This window comes from Elgaria multicarinata, chromosome 2 (assembly GCF_023053635.1).
Source record: "Elgaria multicarinata webbii isolate HBS135686 ecotype San Diego chromosome 2, rElgMul1.1.pri, whole genome shotgun sequence".
Taxonomy (NCBI): Eukaryota; Metazoa; Chordata; class Lepidosauria; order Squamata; family Anguidae; genus Elgaria; species Elgaria multicarinata.
Genome location: NC_086172.1, coordinates 108,811,676 through 108,831,766, shown reverse-complemented (window position 1 = coordinate 108,831,766; position 20,091 = coordinate 108,811,676). Strand labels below are relative to the sequence as shown.

The following is a 20,091-nucleotide window of genomic DNA, read 5'->3' as shown; positions in this document are numbered from 1 at the left end:
AACCAACTTAGGACATCCAGAAGACCAGTCTTCCCTGTGCCTGCGCTGAGTTGGAAGGTGAGAGGAGATGTCATATTACAAGCAGGGGCAGGCAGAAGGTAGGAGGAGAGAGCAGGCTGCACGTGCACCATCCACCTCTTGCCAACAGTGTACAATGGAGATTGTCAGATCAGAGCTGAGGAGGGGTAGAATGATATGGGTCACACAGGTGATTTTTAATAAACTTTCTCTGGGAGAATGGGAGTTGGGGTTGGTCAAGTGTTGCCCTTCTTGCACATAGAAACAGACTACTGCTGCCATCACCCATGACTAGATTCACCTTGGTGTATTAGTTACATAAGCAGTTTAAAAGCACAGAGCTGAAATTCTGTGTGTTTCTCCTTACAATCCTTTCAACTCCATGGCAGGGCCAAGGACTCGTGCAAAAAACTCCTGCCCTTTCAAGTGGCTCATCCTTGCTTACTATGGACAAGCCCACTAAAGTGAGCAGCTTAAACTAACAAAAAATAGAAAGCTTATTGTGACATCTGATACTGGTCTCCTAGTTTATTGTGCCTTTTCCAAGACAGGCTCAAAAATCGGGTTTTTCTTGGCTTAGGCTTCCTGGCTTGTTTGAGAGCAGCAAAGCAGGTTCTTGGGCCACAGTAAGCTTCTGATTAGTCTAGCCAAATGCTCTAGCAGAAAGAGCTAAGCAGCTAAATGGTCTTTGTGCATTAGCACTCAGCTCCTTCACTGTAAGCCAGGATTTTCCAGGATCCTGGCATACCATGCTGTGCGAATACAGCCTCTATGGTTCCAACCAAAACTTACCCTAAGTGTATTTTCACTCCTCCTTCCCATTTACAGAGTTAGATTGTAGAACATATAATTTTGACTTTTTGTAATAGGAAGTGTTGAGTTGCCTGTGTTCACTGATCCACTTACTAGCTATGTGCACAGCTGGATGGCTTAATTAAAAATGGTGCTTAGCAAGGCGGGAATGCAGGCCATTTTCAAGACAAGCTGCATCATTTAAAGAACCCTGGGATGTTGGCCTTTGCCCAGCCTGTAGTATTATAAAGCCAGATATTGTCATGGCATATTCTGTGTCTCGCATTTCTGTTGCCAAAATAATTTGCAGAGTTGCTCATTACTGGATTGTCATGAGCAATGTTGTGTTATATATCATTACTGGATTGTCATGTTACAGTCATTTATTTATTCATTATATTTTAAATCTGTCCAATAACTAATGGTCTCTGTGTGGATTGCAAACAGTTAAAAGACTAAGATGCCATGCAAACAGTTACATTTATAAAATACAATACATTTTTTTAAAAAATATAATACAATACAATGCTAAACAACAAACAGCACAGGAATTGATAGCCATAATAACCTAGAACTAGCTCTCTAAAATCTCTGGGGGAGAGGAAAGGTTTTTGCCAGGCACCAAAAAGATAACTATCTAGGAGTCAGGCAAACCTCTTTCGGGAGGTCATTCCATGAGTGGGGTGTTACAACTGAGAAGTTCCCTCTCTCTTGTAGCCACCCATCTAGCTTCCTTTGGTGGGGGCACCATGAGGGAGCCTCCGAGGATCACCAAACGGTCCGAGCCGCTACGTAAGTGAGATGTTCCTTTAGATACACTGTTTCCAAGCCATTTAGGGCTTTAAAGATCAACATCAATACTTGGAATTTGGCTCAGAAATGGACTGGAAGCCAGTGCAGCTGACAAAGCACTGGCATCACATGGTCATATTGGCCAGTCCCAGTTAATTATCTAGAAGCTCTGTTTTGTGTTAACTAAAGTTGCTGAGCTGTCTCTGAAGATAGCCCTTCATACAATGCATTGGAGTAATCCAACCGGGAGTTTTCCAGAGTCTAGATAACTGTTGCTAGGCTATCTCTGTCCAGATAGGGTCACAACTGGTATATCAACCTAAGCTGATGAAAGGTGCTCCTGGTCACTGAGACATCAAGTAGTAATGATGAATCCAGGAGCACCCCCAAGCTGCATGCCTGAACTTTCAGTGGGAGTGCAACCCTTTCCAGGACGATTTGAACACCACTAAACCAGGCAGACAAACCTCCTGCTAACAATATATCATCTTGTCTGGATTGAGTTTTACTTCCAGTCCTGCTCAGGCACTGATTCAGGTCATCCACTGCCTCACCTGTGTTTGATGACAAGGAGAGCTAGGCTGTCCGTGGTACCTCAGTCCACATCCCCAATAACCTCCTCTTGAGGTTTCATGTAGAAGTTAAATAGAATAGGGAATGAAATTGAGCCCCATAGAGCCCTGTGATGTAATTACTGCAGAAAGGGTAATAATCACCACCCTCTGAAAGTATAAGTGGAACAATTTTAAAACAGTCCCTTCTAAACTCCAAACCCACTTCAGAAAGATACAATGATTAGTGGTAAAGGAAGCTGCTCCCACTGGTTTTCTCTCAACAAAGGTCATCCCACAGAGCGACCAAGACAATTTCTGTCCCCGAATTGGGCCTAAAGCTGGATTGAAATGGATCTAGAAAATCAGCTTCATCCAAGAATGCCTGGAGTTGATCAGCAACCACGCATCCAAACACCTTGCCAAGGAAGGGGATGTTAGCAACTGGCCTATAGGTGTTCTCCAATTTTCTTTTTCCATTTTAGGCTTCTTCAGGAGGGGTCCTGATTACTGCCTCCTTTGAAGAGGCTAGTTCCGCCCCTCTTTCTCATGGAGGAATTTATAGAAAGTATTTGCTGGAAAAAAGCATGGTGTTTGTAATTGAGATATTTCTGCTTCAGTGTTTGTTTATTATATTTCTATACAACCCAATAGCCAAAGCTTTCTGGGCGGTTCACAAAAATTAAAACCACAAGTACAGTATAAAGACAATATAAAATAGATATCTAAAAATTCTTGGTTTAAAATTCATCTGGGTAGGCCTGCTGGAAGAGGCTAGTCTTTACAGCTGTCTTAAACTTGGAGAGAAAGTTAAGTTGACGACCACATTGGCTTGTAAGAATTATTGTTATTTCTCGTTGTAAACTGAAACAGAAGAACTGTATTGGTTTGTTTATTCATTAGAAATAACAACTAGAAAAGGGGCATGTTATTCAATATGGAACTTGGCTCTATTGTATGCAGTCATTTTTACCGATTGTTGAATAGCAGGTTGGAGAGCTAATTGAGTTAATTAATGATTACTGATATTTCCTGTATCTGTGTTTTAAGTTTTGAAGCAACTTATTCTGTGAGTTGAGATTTGAGCTATACAAGCATCTGCTCTGTGTAGTATGATATGAGTCAACAGAACTTTTAGAGAGAGAATGGATAGATACAGTAGAATTGGTTAAATAATGTTATAAACACTTGGAGAAGGGCCTATTGATTTATAGCAAACTGACCCTCGAATAGAAGAGAAATGCCTCAGGATGAAACTGCTTATCCCAAGAAAGTAGGAAAATAGCTACATGATCTTGGGAACTTTTTTGTGAACTGCCCAGAGAGCTTCAGTTATTGGGCGGTATAGAAAAGCAAAAAATAAATCTTGGGAACTGACTTAAACGGAAGTTGTTTCCTGCAATGGAGTAGAAAGAAAGGATAGCGGGAAGGGTTAGTAAATGTATTATTATCCCATGCTGTAATAGATGTATAATATGTCCATGTGTTTATATTCTTGGCTGGATCTAAGTATTTGAAATAAGATAATGAAATGGCATTGAAATTTGGCTAGAATACAACTCTTCTGCTGAGAGACAGAAGAGAGAACTGGGGAAGAGTAGTGGGTGAAATACGTGATAGCAAGTTAGTATCTATGCTCCTTTCTCACTTTCAATAGAATACTACATTAATAGTCCTCTAGCTTGATTGTCCAGTTCATTTAGCAGGGTTTTAAATAGAGCACTTGTGCCTTCAGGCATTTGTAACTGATGCTCTTCTGCCTGCTAGTTTAGAAGGTTAATGGAGGCCTTGTAGATGGTTTCTTCTGTTTCTCCATAAATCAGCCAGCAGGTGGGGTTCAAACAGCAGGAGACCCCAGAGCACATGTAGTTTACTTTTGCACAAAGTGTAGCAGTAGACTGATGATTCTGTCAGACACCAATGAGATAAAAATATGCTACATTAATCTAAGGGTTGAGTTTTTTCAAGCATTAGGCTAGAGGTCCAATAACCTCCTTGCCCGAGGAAAAGTTGGAGATTTGTAATGAATATGCTTTAATACAGTATAGGCTGAGTTAACTTGGTACCACAATGATGTGTGTATATATAACTTGATTAATGGGAATGTACTGAATTTCTTGCTTTCTTTTCTTCATTGCCCTTTTGTTTATGTGTATCTTTTTTTTTACCCTCCAAGATGGAAGCATAAGCTGCCTTCAAAGTGAGGGAATAGGAAAAGTGTTCTAGAAACCCCTGAAAGGGGAAATATAGTAGAAGTCCTGCCAAATGGGGTAGGAGGAGGAAGGGAGAGCATGGGATAAGATATTTATCAACTTTCCTTGCTCGTTACAATGCCACTAGCCTAATTGCATAGCTCATTTAGCAGGATTTTAAATGGGGCATTTCATCCTTCAGGCATTTGTAACCGGTAAGGTTTTGCCAACTAGTTTCAAATGGTTGTTCACAGTAGCTTTCTTCATAATGTTTACCTTTTTTTTTCCCCCGGGGAGAATAAAATAATTTCCATTTCAATGTTGAGATAAAATAGGTATCTCAACATTAGTTTACACATTGTAGCTCTGTCAGTCTCAGAATATTTAAGTTTCATTTACACTAGTGTGATGCAGTGCCTAGTGACTGTTAGGGCCTTGCTAGACCTACCTGAAAATCGGTGCTTCAGGCGTGGCGAGGCCGTGCTACAATTAGCACAGGCTGTTGCACCTATCTACATGTCAGACGCAACGAAGCCCTGTCGTGTCCTCCATTATTATTATTTTGTTAAAGGGGCCGCGTGCGCAGGAACGCACTACCGGAACGGTAAGGTTTTTTTTAAGGGTTTCCCGCCCCCAAGTCCCCCCCCGGCCATGAATTCCCCCCCCCCCCGATCTCCCATTCCCCCCTGGCCGCCGATTCCTGCCCCCCATGTTGCCGGCCGCCGATCGCGCCCCCCCATGTTGCCGGCCGCCGATCACGCCCCCCCATGTTGCCGGCCGCCGATCGCGCGCCCCCATGTTGCCGGCCACCGATCGTGCCCCCCCATGTTGCCAGCCACTGATCGCGTCCCCCCCCATGTCCCTAGCCTCCATTTTCTGCCGATGTCCCCCGGCCTGTGATGGCCGCTGCCGATGTCCCCCAAGCCAGGGGACAGCGGTGGTGGTGGGAGCGCTGCGGCCATGTGCCACTGTTCCTGGCTACTCGTGTGTAAGTGCGGTAGCCAGGAACAGCAGCGGCACTGGCTAAACACTCGCAGTCTCGGGCTGAGCCTGAGACTGTGGGGAAAACCAGGCTAAATGGGGTTTCACCCCGCATCCAGGGAGGTTTCACCCCTGCCTGACCCCGGGATCCCCTGTTGCGTCATCTGGATGCACAGGGGCGAGCCCAGGGCCAGCACCGGGCTAAACCTCCATCTAGCAAGGCCCTTAGTGTTGGTTCAGGGAAACCTGGATTTGAATTCTACGGCTTCAGTTGCCTCATTGTGTAGAGTGCAGTTTTCATTATTTCATGCATAAAATAGCAGTACTTGAAAGTTGTCTCCCAGAGATGCTCCAAAACAAATACACAATAATGTAAAGGTAATAGCATTTGTATGTTACATTCCATACCCATCTACATTTCATGTATTATTACATGTTAACAGTATTTTCACCCTCTCTTCAGCTGGAAGAGTGACTTTACAGATGAATAAAGCACAAGACAGCCCCAACTTTCATGCTTACATTCTAAAAGACACTACATCTGAATCAAATGAAATTCTCCAACATCCCTCATGCCTTTTTAGTGGTGGTGCCCTTGCTATGGGATGCTCTCCCCAGGAAATTGTGCCCAGTGCCCACTTTGTTTTCATTGTGGTGCCAGGCAAACACCTAACTTGTTTGGTGACTTTATGCTGCTTTGATTTTTGCTGTTTGGAGCAAGTTTTTAATGTTTTATTGTATCTTGATAATCTTTGTAAACTGCTGTAAGATTTTGACTGAAGCCAAGGATAATTTAACAAAAAATTGCAAGCCACTTTCCCATGAACTCAAGAAAACATAAGGGACAGGGAGGAAAGCTTGCTGTGGCTGGACGGGAAGAGGATTGGGATTTGTTGCACTTGGGCAACCAGATAGTGTCTGGTTCTAGCTCCTGTACATATGTTGAGCAGGAGCCTTGCCAGAGGCATGAGCTGCTCTTAGCCTGGGGATCACAGACTGGGGCCCTTCAGAAGGACTACAGGGAAAACGTAGGGAGCTGCCTTAGAGCAGATCAGACGAATCCAGTCTGTCTACTTGGACCCTTTCAACGTCTCCGGTAGAGGTCCATCCTGTCTTCCTAATCCTTTGAATTGGCAATGTTGGTGATTGAACTTAGCACCTGTAGCAAAGCATATGCTCTGGCAGTGAGCTGCAGCCCCTCCTAACCGTGTCTTCTATTCTACATGCTATCTAGGAAAAACAGCTTTGTTGCATCTCCTTCCACCGCATCAACATGTTCAGACTACCACAAAGTTACGTTCCATTTCTCATTGCCAGCAGTGTCTATATATTTTCTGACAGCTTGAAACTGCTACAGAAATGTAAATCATCATTCACCCCACTTTTTAAAAAACTAACATTATGAAGGTGGAACTCGTCAAAAGGGATAGAACAAACCCCTTGAGTGTAAATATGCTCCATTGCTGTTGTCAACAGCATTCTTTAAGGGTGCCAGCCAGGAAGTTGATCTGGGTAGGCTGAGGGTTATATAGGTTCTAGGCATAGCATTGAATATTTAATGGGGATATTCAAAGTGAATATCAAATTGAATATTCAAAGTGCCATTGTGCTGTAATGTTTTCTTAATGATAAAGGCATGTTTTGCTGGTATTCGTATTTTTAATGCCTGCTGAAGTTTTATATTGTTGAAACAAACAGGGTGTGGGTTTGTCTTGAAAATGGTTCGGCGTGCATTTACCTTCTAAAAGTAGTTGGCTTTTTGTGTCCGTATTGTGTTTTTCAGAGAAAGTAATGTTTCATTGGCTTTTTGCACATTAGATATGTGCAACATTATCAGAACTGTAAATGGCAGAAAGGAGGGTGATCCACCTTTCCCACTGGTGATTCTGTGCTTTTCAGGTTAGTGTGAGGAATACATTACTACAATGGGTTAACCATCTCTCACTGAGAAAAATCAGGGACTACATCATAGTTATTTATGAAATCACTTGGAGCATGTCTACACCAGGCAGTTATCCCGGGGTCGTCTCTAGGTCATCCCTAAGTCAACCCTTTGCATCCAAATGACGCACAGGGGATCCCAGGGATGACCACAGACTTTCCCTGGGATAACTGAAACCAGGGATGTCCTGTTTCTTTCACAGTCCCGGGGCAACCCTGAGGACCGCGGCTGGTGTAGCGCAGCCTCGCGGGTCCTGAAACTGGCACAGAGCTGCGCAGGGGTGTCTCCGTGCTCTTGGGGTTGTGGGGGCAGCAATTTTGCCATCCCTGGGATGGCCAGGGCAGTTGGGCATGGAGATTTCCTTACTTTTTTTGCCTCGAACGGCTCCTCATTAAAAAAAAAAAGGTGTCTGCAACGTCCTTCTTCCTTTCCGGGATGTCGCACAGCTGTATAGGCACTGGTGGAGGATCATGGAAGCAGGTTAGTCTGCAATCCTCCCCCGTCCCTTCCGCTGCACCCTTAGGTGTAGATGAGCCCTTGGTCTCAGACTCTTCTCTTCTATTTATCCCTGCTTTTTGCCCAAGACAGAGCTTATATCTTATCTCCTCTCTGATAACCTCCAATCTTCAATTCTAGCTTTTTCTTTTCTTTTATCTGGTCATATTTTCATTATCTCCTTATCTTACATATCCATTTTCCCTTCAACATTAAAAAATGTACTTTATTTTCCTGTTTTTCTTTGTATTTTTTCTTTCTTCCCGCTTACCATGCCATGGTACCTCTAGGAAACAAAGGAAATTTACCCACATCAGGATCATTAGAAGCCTGCTAAAACCCAAGCAGACCCATAACCATGCTTCCACTGAGTGCCCATGCAGAGGATATTCCAGCAAACAATAGTTTGCTAGCTCTGGCTTCCTGTTCAGTCTTGCAGACAACACTACAGTTGACAACAGCCTGGTCCCAGGAGAATCAGCCAAGGCTATGAAAGTCAGGGCACTTGAGTATTTGGACCACACCACGCTCTCCTGATGTGATCCGGACCCTACCATTGTTCTAGGTTTGGGATTGGAGGAGGAAAATATACAGTAGAGTATATACTGTACAATATACTGTGAAATCCATTCCACAGATGGATTTTTCAATGAAGAGGTTTTTTTTACTATTCTCCAAAGCAAATGTCTCCTTCAGAGTAAGAAAGGTGCCAATACACACAACGCTTTATATGTCACCACAAAATATTATGAACAAGCTTAAAACAACCCTTGTACATACCTCGGTAGCTGCACTATTCTCATGGGCCATTATGCCAAAGGACAAAGGCATCCCACTAGAAGACATACTGTCAAGGGAAGCAACAATGTTTCTGGAAGTTAAACCGGCTACTAGAGAAGTACCATTTCCCAGTTCATTAAAAAAAAAATTGAAGGAAGGATGGGCATCACTCCTCCACAGTAAGAAAGGTGCTAATATGGCACATTGGCACAATGCTTCTATATGCTACCACAAAATATTATGGACAAGCTCAAAACACCCTTAGTACATAACCCAGTAGCTGCACTACTCTCAGGAACCATTATGCCAAAAGACAAGGACATACCACTAGAAGACCAGAGTAAACATTTGGGGCAAGTTAAACTGCACAGCAGACTACCTCAACTATTAACCCTGCATTGAGCAGGGGTTTGGATTCGATGGCCTTATAGGCCCCTTCCAACCCTACTATTCTATGATTCTATGACCCAGGAGAGTGTGGAATCTGCTTCCCTCAGCATTCCAGGAAATTCAGAATCACTTTGACCTTCTAGCAATTTGCCTCATGCTGCAGTCACAAATTTCCCCAATTCCTTTCAAGATTCCATTGCTACAGAGAACCAGGCACTCTTAGAGACTTTATGCCTTCCTGCCAACTCTGCTACAAGCCACAGTATTACAAAAAATCAGGAGGAAAACAAGTGTCATTTATCCTGATAGTACCCTTCTGGCCTGGAGGATATGGTTCTCAGAAATCTTATGTGGCAGCTGATTGGCCACTATGTGAACAGAATGCTGGGTGAGATGGACACTTGGCCTGATCCAGCATGGCTCTTATGTTCTTACTTTGGTTCATCCCCACTCTACCAAGTCATCTCTCTCAAGAACTGGCTCTACATCCAGACTCATTCTGGCTTCATCTGCCTGAACTTAGGCTACCCCAACAAACTTATAAACATTCTGCTAGCATCACATATGAATTATACCATACACATATACAAAACCGGGAAACCTTCACTAGGTGGTGCATAAGTCATTGCCATGATGTCCAGGTCACAGGCAAAGAAGAACTCCTCTTGTTCCTCCAAGCAGGCTTAGACGTGGGGGTGAAACTGGCTTTTCTCTGCAGATAAAAATCAGCCATATCCTCAGTCCTGCATCCTCTCAGCTTGCATCCTCAAGCACTTCTTCAGAGGGGCTCTGGTTCTAAGCCCTTCCACTGTTCATAGATTTCCATCCTGGAACTTTCATATATTCTTGTCAGCACTTACAAAAGCTCCCTTCAAGCCTATCACGTAAATCTCCCTCAGATATCTATCTCAAAGTAGCTGTTTCTAATTGCCGTAGTATCAGCAAGGAGCATTTCAGAACTATCACACTTTCTGTATGGGAACAACTGATGTTTCAATCTTTCAAAAGTACATGATTTCTCTTGGATCTGATTGTACATTGATCCTAACGTCAGTACCATATTTCATAGGTCACAAGAACTTGTACCTTCCTTCTGTCATCCCCTGGAGAAAGCCAAGCACAAGCTGGACCTATGCAGTGTGATCAAAATGTAACTCAAATATACACAGTCCTTCTGACAATCTTGATTCATTATTTATTTCTTTTCATCCCACAGACATGGGAATGAGGGTAACCAGATCCACACTCACCAGATGGTGTAAAGTAGGCATCTTTTCAGCCTCTCCAAACCCCTAAAAGTCACACACACTCCACTAGATGAGAAGTCACTCCATGTGATTTTGCTACTAATACCTCCGTAGCAGAAATTTGTGAGGCTGAAACTTGGTCAAATTAAAATTCCTTCACTGGATTCTACAAAATAGACACTTGTGCCTCTGCAGAAGCCTCCTTTGGAAGGAGGGTTCTCCAACAGGTAGTTTCCTCGCGGTAGACTCAGAATATCCAAAATATTCCACCTTGGGTGGCACTTAGCTTTAGCATTTCCCATTGTAGGGATGCCTTCCTCACATCAATCTGCCCAATGGAACGTTGGTACTTACCTAGAATGTTCCTTCTGGGTTGTAGTAAGGAAGGTATCCCAGCCACACCCCAATTGAAGGATTGAGTCTATTTCAATACACTCCCTAGATTGCCTTCCTCTGCATCCTTGGGGCAGGGCCTTCTTATTGGAATCTACTCTTAAGACATGTTCTCCTTTGTAATGCTAGTCTTTTTCTTCTGTGAATCTATTTTCTATTACTAAATAGGGAAATTCATTACTTTCTACCTCTGAACTATGGCCACAGTCAGAAGTGGAAGGGAGGAGCCTGGGACCAAGAGATAACCCCAAAAACCTGTCAGGTGATCCCTCCTTTCCCTAGGCTTATAGGGGGAGTTAACTCATTTTAGGTATGCCACCAACCCAGAAGAAAACTCAGTGAGTACCAATCTTCTGTTTTTTTTAAATATTATTTTAGCCATGTATTAATTTATTTTAACCATAATCCTGTTTGAACTTGATCACTTCTGCGTGGTAATATGTTGTCACATTCACAATATGGGTGATTGCCATGTCATCTCCTACCTGCTTATGACACATTTCCCTAAAACTAGATATATGAGAATGGTTACTTTTGTTTTCCTGCATTCAGATGTTCACTTAACAATCATGCCTGCAGCCCTATAGTTACTATAGTTTTACCCTTTTAGCATCCTTAAATTTGTGGGGAATTGCTGAGGGATAAAAGATTTTCCTATCTTACTTTGCTCTCAGTATGAGCTGTTGCTAATGACAAATGACGTTGGGGCAGTGAGTCGAGAAGGACACAGATGACAAATCCATGAATTTCTAAAGTGTGCTGCAGTGAGATATGTCTGATCAGCAGTTTAACATTACTTGTGATGAGAAATAATTCAGTCAGATAAAACCAAATGACAGAATGTGTAAGAATTGGGAATTAAAAAGTTATCACATAGGGGTAGCTTTACTTTATGAGTAGCATGTTTTAAGGAACTGCAACTGACCCAGTAGCTCGTTGAAAATATGTAACAATTCTGGTTTTTAGATAAGTAAGGGAAATAATCTTAATATATGTTGGGCTAGATCTTTTCTGAAAAAGACCTATTATTTAAAGAAGATTGCATGGAAACATACTGTAATAGTGTGGTGAGAATCGAAATAGTAACCCCAAAGCAGTAAGCCACAAGTGAATGAATGAGTAAAAATAATATTGTTACAGCCATTGGTTTACAACGGCTATCACAAAAAAGATAAAAACAAAAAATACAATAATACACATTAAAAGCAGCATTTCATAATTAATAACACTTATTATTATTCACAGAGTAGGAAATTAGCAAAGGTTAGTGGCTGAAAGGGCAAAATCTACATCTGCCAATAAAATCGCCCTTATTGTAAGATGTAAACAAAACAAAATTCTTCAGATCAGGCAAAACAGTTTCTTCTGAGAGGACAGGATCTAAAAATTTAGTTTAAGCTGTAAGGGAGATATGACAATAAAAAAAATCATAAGAGAAGTTCTCCACCAACCCACCTCTGCATGGGCATAATCTAGAATCATCAAGTATTTTGTTAAAATATCATTTTAAGGCCGCAGTTAATATCTGTTGCATCCTGAGTCTGGTTAGGGTAGAATTCTGAGAGCAGAATAAAAGTCCTACTGACAATAATTGATTTTACCGCTATTACACTATTTTCTGCTCATAGGAATGATATAAGGGTACAAAATAGGAATGGTATAGGAGACACAAAGGATTTATCCTAATGAATCATATACAGATTTCTTTTATAGAAATTCATCGCGAGAATATCAAAATACAAAGACCAAAGTGGCAAACATGTAGCCTTCAGGAAGTCAAATAACAAACAAACCATAAAGTATTGCTAAATATATACACACAAATATCCAAAAAAAGGTCTCTAGTTGCCATTCAGGACTGTTTTATGCTACTACAAACTTTTAAGGGTGTTTTAGGCATCTGCATCTCCATAATTTTAACTTGGATATCATTAATAAGTTAAAACCAGTGCAACCTGCAACAAAATGTTGCAGTGTGGCATGTTTCTGTCAGGGTGGAAGCCTTTTCCTTCACCAGACTACTCGGTTCCATCCCCCATACCTGGATTTTCTGCTTTTCCCCTCCAACAGTCATCCAGCATTCTGTGGCCACCCAGTATCCTCATTGGATTGTTCTTTGCAAGTGGGGTTTCCCCCCCCCCAGGTTTTTTTCTAAAGATTTCTTGTACTTCTGCCTACCTTGGTGTTTTCCTGAGCCTGTTGATCCCTCCCTCTTGGGCATGGATGGTGCTGTTTAGACTACATAGGGATATAAACCCAGAATTACTTCACTAACGCTATATGGGGTGCTATAAGCTTGATTCCCTGGTTAGTGGGAATCACCATAAGTCAGATATTCCACCTCCACTACCTTGCAGTAATGGAAGTGCCTTTTGCTCACACAAGGGATTGTTTGGATCCCACATTAAGGCTACATACTTACTAAAAGCAAGTGTGATTGAATATAGGAAGATTTCTGAATAAAGATACAGGGAGTTGATCTGCTTAAGACATAAATTAAATTTGCAGAGGGAGAAAAGGATTGTAAGTCTATGCGGCAGGGTCTTGCTATTTACTGTGTATAAGCTGTACAGCACCATGTACATTGATGGTGCTATATAAATAAATAATAATAATAATAAATAGTAATTGTGTATGAGACCACTTGTAAGGGAGAAATTAGACTAATCTACAGTTCTACCAGGCTTGCTAATATAAAAGCACAGAATTTTATAAAAATTAAAAAGAGGCAGCTGTTCTTTCTGAATGACAGTTAAATTTAACATATTGCCCAATTTACAGCCAAAGCTCTGATATTATACTATGGCTAATTTGGTGTTAGTTCAAAGCTTTATTGCCCAGGGACCCGAGCATGCTTATTGTGATTGGTTTGTACTTTAATGCTTTGTTTGGCTATGTGATCTAGGAACACATTAGCCAAAGTACACATGTATCAGAGCATGGTTTTGTCAGTTTCTTTTTCAATAGCTCCCATCTAAGAAGCTTTAAATTTGGATAAAAAGGTGTGGAGGTTTGGCTGCTAAACTGGAAACACAGAGAAGTTCTGGTATATATGCTTAACTGATATATTCGTACCTCTTGGTTCATTCTGCTTCTCTGTTAAATTTTCATTTTTGTATCTAACCTTTAGTTTAATTACTCACTTAAGAGCTGGATATCCATAGAACAATGGGATTGAAAATGTAATTAAATCCGTACTAGTTCAGGCTTTAACACACAAAGCAGCACATCTTCTAGTAACATCAAATAAATGAGGCCTATCTAAAATATGGATGCTATAAAAGGTTGTGCACATTTGTTGGGGCTGCCATCACCCTGCTTTTGGCATGGTTTAGGCACTTTTCATTGCTAGGAGGTTTATAATCTGAATCAACCAATCATCACTTCATTACATTCCTCTGCTAATCCTGGCAACAGTATTCCTAGTGTCTCTTTGCAAATGTTCCTGTGTGTTTCTGGGTGCTTTATGCAGCACTGTTCTTTTCAAAATAAATCCTTGACATGGAGTGTTTCACTTTCATGATAAACCAGGGACAAATCTAGAATGTAAGAATGCAAGAATGTAATCCAAATAATAACCAGTGTTGCCTGACACAGGAACCACTGGAGCAGTTACTGGTTACCAAAACACCAGATGCCAGTTTGTCTGACAGCTGTCAGGTGTGCAAAGCCACTGATGTGTCTCAGCTTCTGTTGATCACCATTTTTGTCCAAAATGTCATCATGTCTTTTTTTTCTTGTGCTACCAATATTTGAATCCCTGAAATACACATGTAAAGAGGGAAGGAAACTTATGCTATTCTTTTCTCTTTAGCATGCTTTAATTTCATAGACTTTCTTCCAGATGTTTAATTCTGATGTATGGAAATGTCATCTTAACATTTCTGTCTCCTAAAGCAGAAGATTGAGCATTACCATATATGATAACTTAGGCTGCAGTCCTAAACCAAGGTGTAAGACCTATTGACTATAATGGGACTTAGTTCTGAATAGACATGTATAGAATTGCATTGTTAATTGGCCAAAATATGACCTAGTGTAGCTTGCTTTTCAAGAAGTTGATTATATCTTTCAAGATGTGGTACCAGAGATACTCTTAATTTTCTGGTTTAATTTTCCCATGCTTCTATTCCCTCAAGTATAAATAAAATTCACTGTGCAATCCCTATGTATGTTTACTCAGGAGTACAGTTCCACTGTGTTCAGTGGGAACTATTCATGTGTAAGTCTAGATAGGATTGCACTGTCAAAGAGAGAACAAATTGTACACATTAATATTGGGAAAAGTTAGAAAAAGCATGTTGGATAACTTTGCCATTATATGTTTCCATATTTGAATGCCCTTGTACTATTTAATAACCATGAAAAATGACTGTGGAATGAGGCACAATGCCTGGGTTGTCAGAACAACAAAAATAGCATAAATTTTAAGTATTCAGAGCTGTTTGCATTATCTCAGCAATGCTGCTATATTTTGTTGGCATATCAGAAGTTTCTCTTTGCCAACATTAACCTTTCTGGAATGGTTTCAAAAAGGTTTCTGGGAAGTAACTGTTAGGTAAAACTGGAAGCTTTAATATATTTCTCTTATGGATATACTCAAGACGTGTCAGGAAAATGGTCAAAACATTATCTTGTGACTGCAGCTTTTCCTTTATACTCTTTTCATAGGACTGTACTTGCATGTTAGTCCTAACGGATTGTACTTCAGAGATGGAGATGTGGAATTGTTGTATTTAAATGCTTTTCCTCATTCTGTATGGGTAATACACATTTCAGTGTTTTGTTTCTCTCCTACAGAATAGTCTGCTATCCAGTTATAATTATTAAATAATGTGTCTGTTTGCAGTGTATCCTGACATCTGCACCATTAATCTGGTGGCTATAGGTGACCTCAGTAAACATGCAGACAGATTAGCTTTCTGGGATGATGTATATGGCTTCAGCATGTCCTGCATGAAGAAGGCAGTAATTCCAGAAGCTGTTGTGGAAGTGTTAGATTCAGGCACACTTATATCTGAAGCGTGTGTCATCAAGGTACTGTAGAAATAGTGTAAAGTTATAAAAAGTAATGCATTGTTAATTCTTTGTGTCGACTGTCTTTCATGTGTCAAGACAAATTCAGAAAAATCATATATTGGTTGTTTAGTATTTGATCTATAACAAGATGAGGTCCTTGATAATAACTTTTTAAGAATTCAACCTAACTGTATGGACTCTGTGGTCTTTTCATAATGTATTTTTCTCTCCCTTCTTCCCAATCTCCCCCTTCCCCCCCTCCCAAGAAAAACTCATAAAAGCAGGCATAAAATAAGGATGTATAATCGCTATCTGCCCATTGTCCATTCAGCATTTATTGATTGCATATGTCAAAACTGATGTACAGTTCTCTGTTTCCACCCAGAGCACATTATATGACCTAGTGCTGTCTTTAAATCTTAAGAGTTCAAATTTCTGCTGTTCTCCCCGTATTCATTTCTTCCCTCTCTCTTTGTGATGTGCTTAGTGTAGATTATAATCTTTGGAGATATATTAATTAATACTTTATATTTATGCTTGTTACAGAGGAGTTCAGACATGCTCTCTCTCTGTATTCTTGTAGTTGTGTTTTGAATGTTTGTTGATATTGCCCTGATATCTTGGTTCCAGAATCCATTTTGTTCTGGAAAAAGGCAGTAGAGCCACACAAGTGAAGAATTTCCAGGAACAAGAACTATGCCCTGAATGGCTACAGAAGGGCAAGAGTAATTGGGCCACAGCCGACCACGGTTTATTTAAGACATGGTTTGTGGCATGTGCCTGTGGCCATTTTGAATACTCAGCCCTGATGAAGGATTGCCATGATTTGTCATGGTGTCCAAACCTTGATAGCAAGGTTTGTGTGAGAGTTAAGCTATGGATTATTTGAGGGTTTGGATGAGAAGACAAAACATGGCAACCCCAGTCCGGAGATGAATATTCAAAATGTTTGCTGGCATGTGCCATAATCCACTGTGGCTTCAATAAGCCATGGTGGACTGTGGTGATTATGCGAACCATGATTGCGTACATGCTCCTTCTGCCAATTAGCTTGAAGGGAGTTGTTCCCATGGACTTTCAGGAACATGGAAATGCTGACCTGACTATCAGGTCCCCATTCAGCCAGCTAACCCATGATGGTATCTGAAAATGGGCCAGGAAATACATTCCAATAATGGAAGTTTCCCACCCACAAGACAGATCAACAGGTTTAGTTCTCACCTGGGCACCTTTTATGATACCTTCTGTTTTGCATACTGGTAGCTAATTATCTTCCACTTTTTGGCTCCTGCAGTGTTCAGCCAACTAGCCTTAATCAAGGAATCTCCTTGAAGTTTCATTTCATTCCCCAAATTCAAAATTCAAATGTGCATTTGGATACAGAGAGCTTCGGCTATTGGGCAGTATAAAAATGTAACAAATAAATAAATAATAAAAATAGAGATCCTGTAGTTCAGGCTTCCAGTGCATTTCCCACAGGAAGAAAATAGTGACAAGCATGTCTGTTAAAAGTTACCCCAATGGCTTTACAGCCTACTTCCAGAATGAAATAAGGATTCTGTGTGATGTTGGTAGGTAAAGCTTCCAAATCGTATTTAAATTTTGAACATACCTATTTTCCTGTGCAACAGTAATGCATTGACCAAGACTGTCATTATGAGTAAAAAATGAAAATCAATAACTGCTCTATAAAACTGATGACTCTAAAATATCTAGGAAATTAAAAGAATGGATCTAGTTAATCATACGATGACTAAGCCTCTGAATCAGATGTTCTTTAATGAGAGTAATATCTATGTCATACTCAGCTCAGCTTCATGAAAACCTGATAGCTTTTGTACATTTTAAGGAGATTTCTTTTTTGTAAACTGAGCAACAGCTTTTCATTTGTAAATTGAAACTGTACCATCCTAGATTTTTTGGGATATAAGAATATAGTGGATCATATTGCCACATAGGTATTCAGACAGGATATATGAACACCTAATAATGTGTGTTCACCTTTATCTTGAAAACATCCAAGGGAAGATATCAGAATCCCTAGCAGTTCTAAGCTGTACTTACATGAAATATTAGAAATAGGCTGCCCTCTTTTTAAAAGAAATATGCAGTCTCTAAGTTCTTTGGACTATAAGTAGCTAAACACACAGAGAGAGACCTTTTGCAAACTGCAGTGTCTCAGGGCATGGTCTGAGAGCTGGTGGTGCAGTCACCTTACTGAAGCAAAGCAGGTCTGGGTCAGGCCAGTGCTTAGATGAGAGGCAAGCTGTGAACCCATGTACACCGCTTTGCGTTCTAGAATGGAAAGAAGCTGGGTTAGAACTGTACAGAATACAATTGAAAGCCGCTTTTGAACCTTTAAGAGTTTCAAAAGCATTTTATCGTGTGATGTTAAAGGACTGCAATTAAAAAGTAATTGAAACTCCTGACCACATATGTGCGAACAAAAACTCTCCATATTTTTGCCTCTGGCTTCACAAATGTAACTATATCTATCTGCTGGGCAATTAGTTTTGCTGGCGGGTGGTTGCTTTTGAGAATGTGGTGAATGAGCCTTTGGCCAATGGTACTGCAGTTCCAGGTCGCCTGATGACAAGTACTTTTCTACCAGCTAGCACTCCTTCCACACCCTTCTAGCCTTTGGGAGGGTAGGCTTTCCCTATTAAGAGCCCAGATTTAGCCTAAAGCTGCCTAGTTATTAGTTATATAAAATAATGTAACTGATTTGACTGTTCAGATGCTTGCTCCTTCTCCTAAGTTAGAATATGTTTATAAGATGTTTTCTTTCAAATGTGTAATACAGAATTGGTTAAAACAGTCTTGCCTGTCTCTGCAAATTTCATTTAATATTTTGTTTTTGTGGGATGCTCAAACTCATACGAGACTTGTCCTGTCTTGCAGCGGATAGACTGCCATGTTGTATCAGTTCCAGAACTGGAATTTTCCTCAGACTTCACCCTGACAGTCACGAAAACCTCAGTGTGTACGGTAAATATTTTAATTTGAGCATTTCTAGGGGTTAGATGGCACACTTTTGGATTCTTTGGTGTACCGTAGCAATCATCTGTTTGCAAATAAAAGCTGTAGAAGTAAATGCTTGAGTCCCATCACCTTAACTGGTAATTGTTGACATATGGCAGCCCCTTCAAGCAGTGTCTGCCATCTTTGATAGTTGTGTAATTTATCTGCTGAACTCTTTCCCTTCACAGCATTATACTGCTCCTCTTAAGCCTCCCTTTCACATCTTGTATTCTTTAGATTTAAGGCTTCTTCTTTTTTTACTCTGTCTCCTATGTTAGGTTGTTTTGCCCTTCCTTGCTCTCCACTTGTCACAAGCCTATCTCCTATCTGTTTCATTCATCTGTTTTTAATTTCATTCTACTACCTTTTGAACTCTTCCCCCCCTTCTTCCTAGGGAACAACTTCTGCCTTACTCACTATGCATTCTTATCTTTTGTACCCACTTTTCAGTCAAGCAGTTGGCGTATGTTCAGTGCCTTGACATAGAGCATGCTTAAATCTCTATATTAATTTGTGTGGTTTGGGGATTTTCAGATTGATAAGACATTTTTTGTTGATTTGTATGATCTTGTTGTCTCCACTTACAAATGTAGTGATGCAAGTAAAATATTTGGTTTGCGAATTACCAATTTTTGATCAAAGATTTGTTCTAGTACAAAAAAAAAAAGAACTCTTTGTCAAATATTACGTACTTCGTCATGAAGGGTTATTGACATCTTATGACTAGAATTTCCACTCCTTTTATGATGGAGTATGGCGGTCTAGTTAAAGGCTGACAGTCCATCCATCACATCAGGCTGCCTAACCTTGCAGTAAATGAACAATAAAGCCCATTTTTTGTATTGGGGATTTTGAAGATGGTTTAAAGGTGTAAGTCTTTGGCTAGACACATCTTTTTTTTTCTTGAATTCTGTATCTAGATTTTTAGCTTGCCTTAAAATGTAAGGATAAATATTTGTTTGAAACATAATGAGGCTACAAAAGTTATTTGTGAACCAAAGCGGTTGTGCAAACAGCTTAATCCTATTTCTGTTTACTCCAAACTAAGTCTACCTTGTTCAGTGGGATTTATTTTCAAGCAAGTGCATAAGTGCACTGCAGCCTGAGGCGTTTAAGATCTCTCTTCCTCCACCCTACTGTGCAGTAATCCAAGTCTTCCACTAGGAGATGAAATGCATTGCAAGCCTGCTATGGTGTGCTGGAGAAGGTGGATGTTAATGGAACATTAACAAAACATAGCAATGCTGAATGTGTTCTTAAGGCAGTGTGAAGTTGTGCTACATGAAGAAAATACTGCTGGTGGCCTCTTGCTTTAGGCCAGTCTTCCCGAACCTGGTGCTCTCCAGATGTTTCGGGCTTAAACTCCCAGCAGCCCCAGCCAATATGACCAATGGTCAGGAGTTGTAGAAGAAACATCTGGGGACCACCAGGTTGGGTAAGGCTGCTCTAGGGTCTCAAGGGTTGACATAAACAAGGAT

At 40.7% G+C, this 20,091-nt stretch overlaps 1 protein-coding gene across 1 annotated transcript in view; it reads left to right on the top strand.

Moving 5' to 3' along the window:
* PRMT3 (protein arginine methyltransferase 3) overlaps window positions 1-20,091 on the top strand; it is an 81,952-nt gene that overhangs the window by 38,528 nt on the left and 23,333 nt on the right. The window contains exons 12-13 of the mRNA XM_063118800.1: window positions 15,423-15,610; window positions 18,494-18,580. Of these exons, the coding sequence (XP_062974870.1) occupies window positions 15,423-15,610; window positions 18,494-18,580 (275 nt within the window). The remainder of the gene's footprint in view (window positions 1-15,422; window positions 15,611-18,493; window positions 18,581-20,091) is intronic.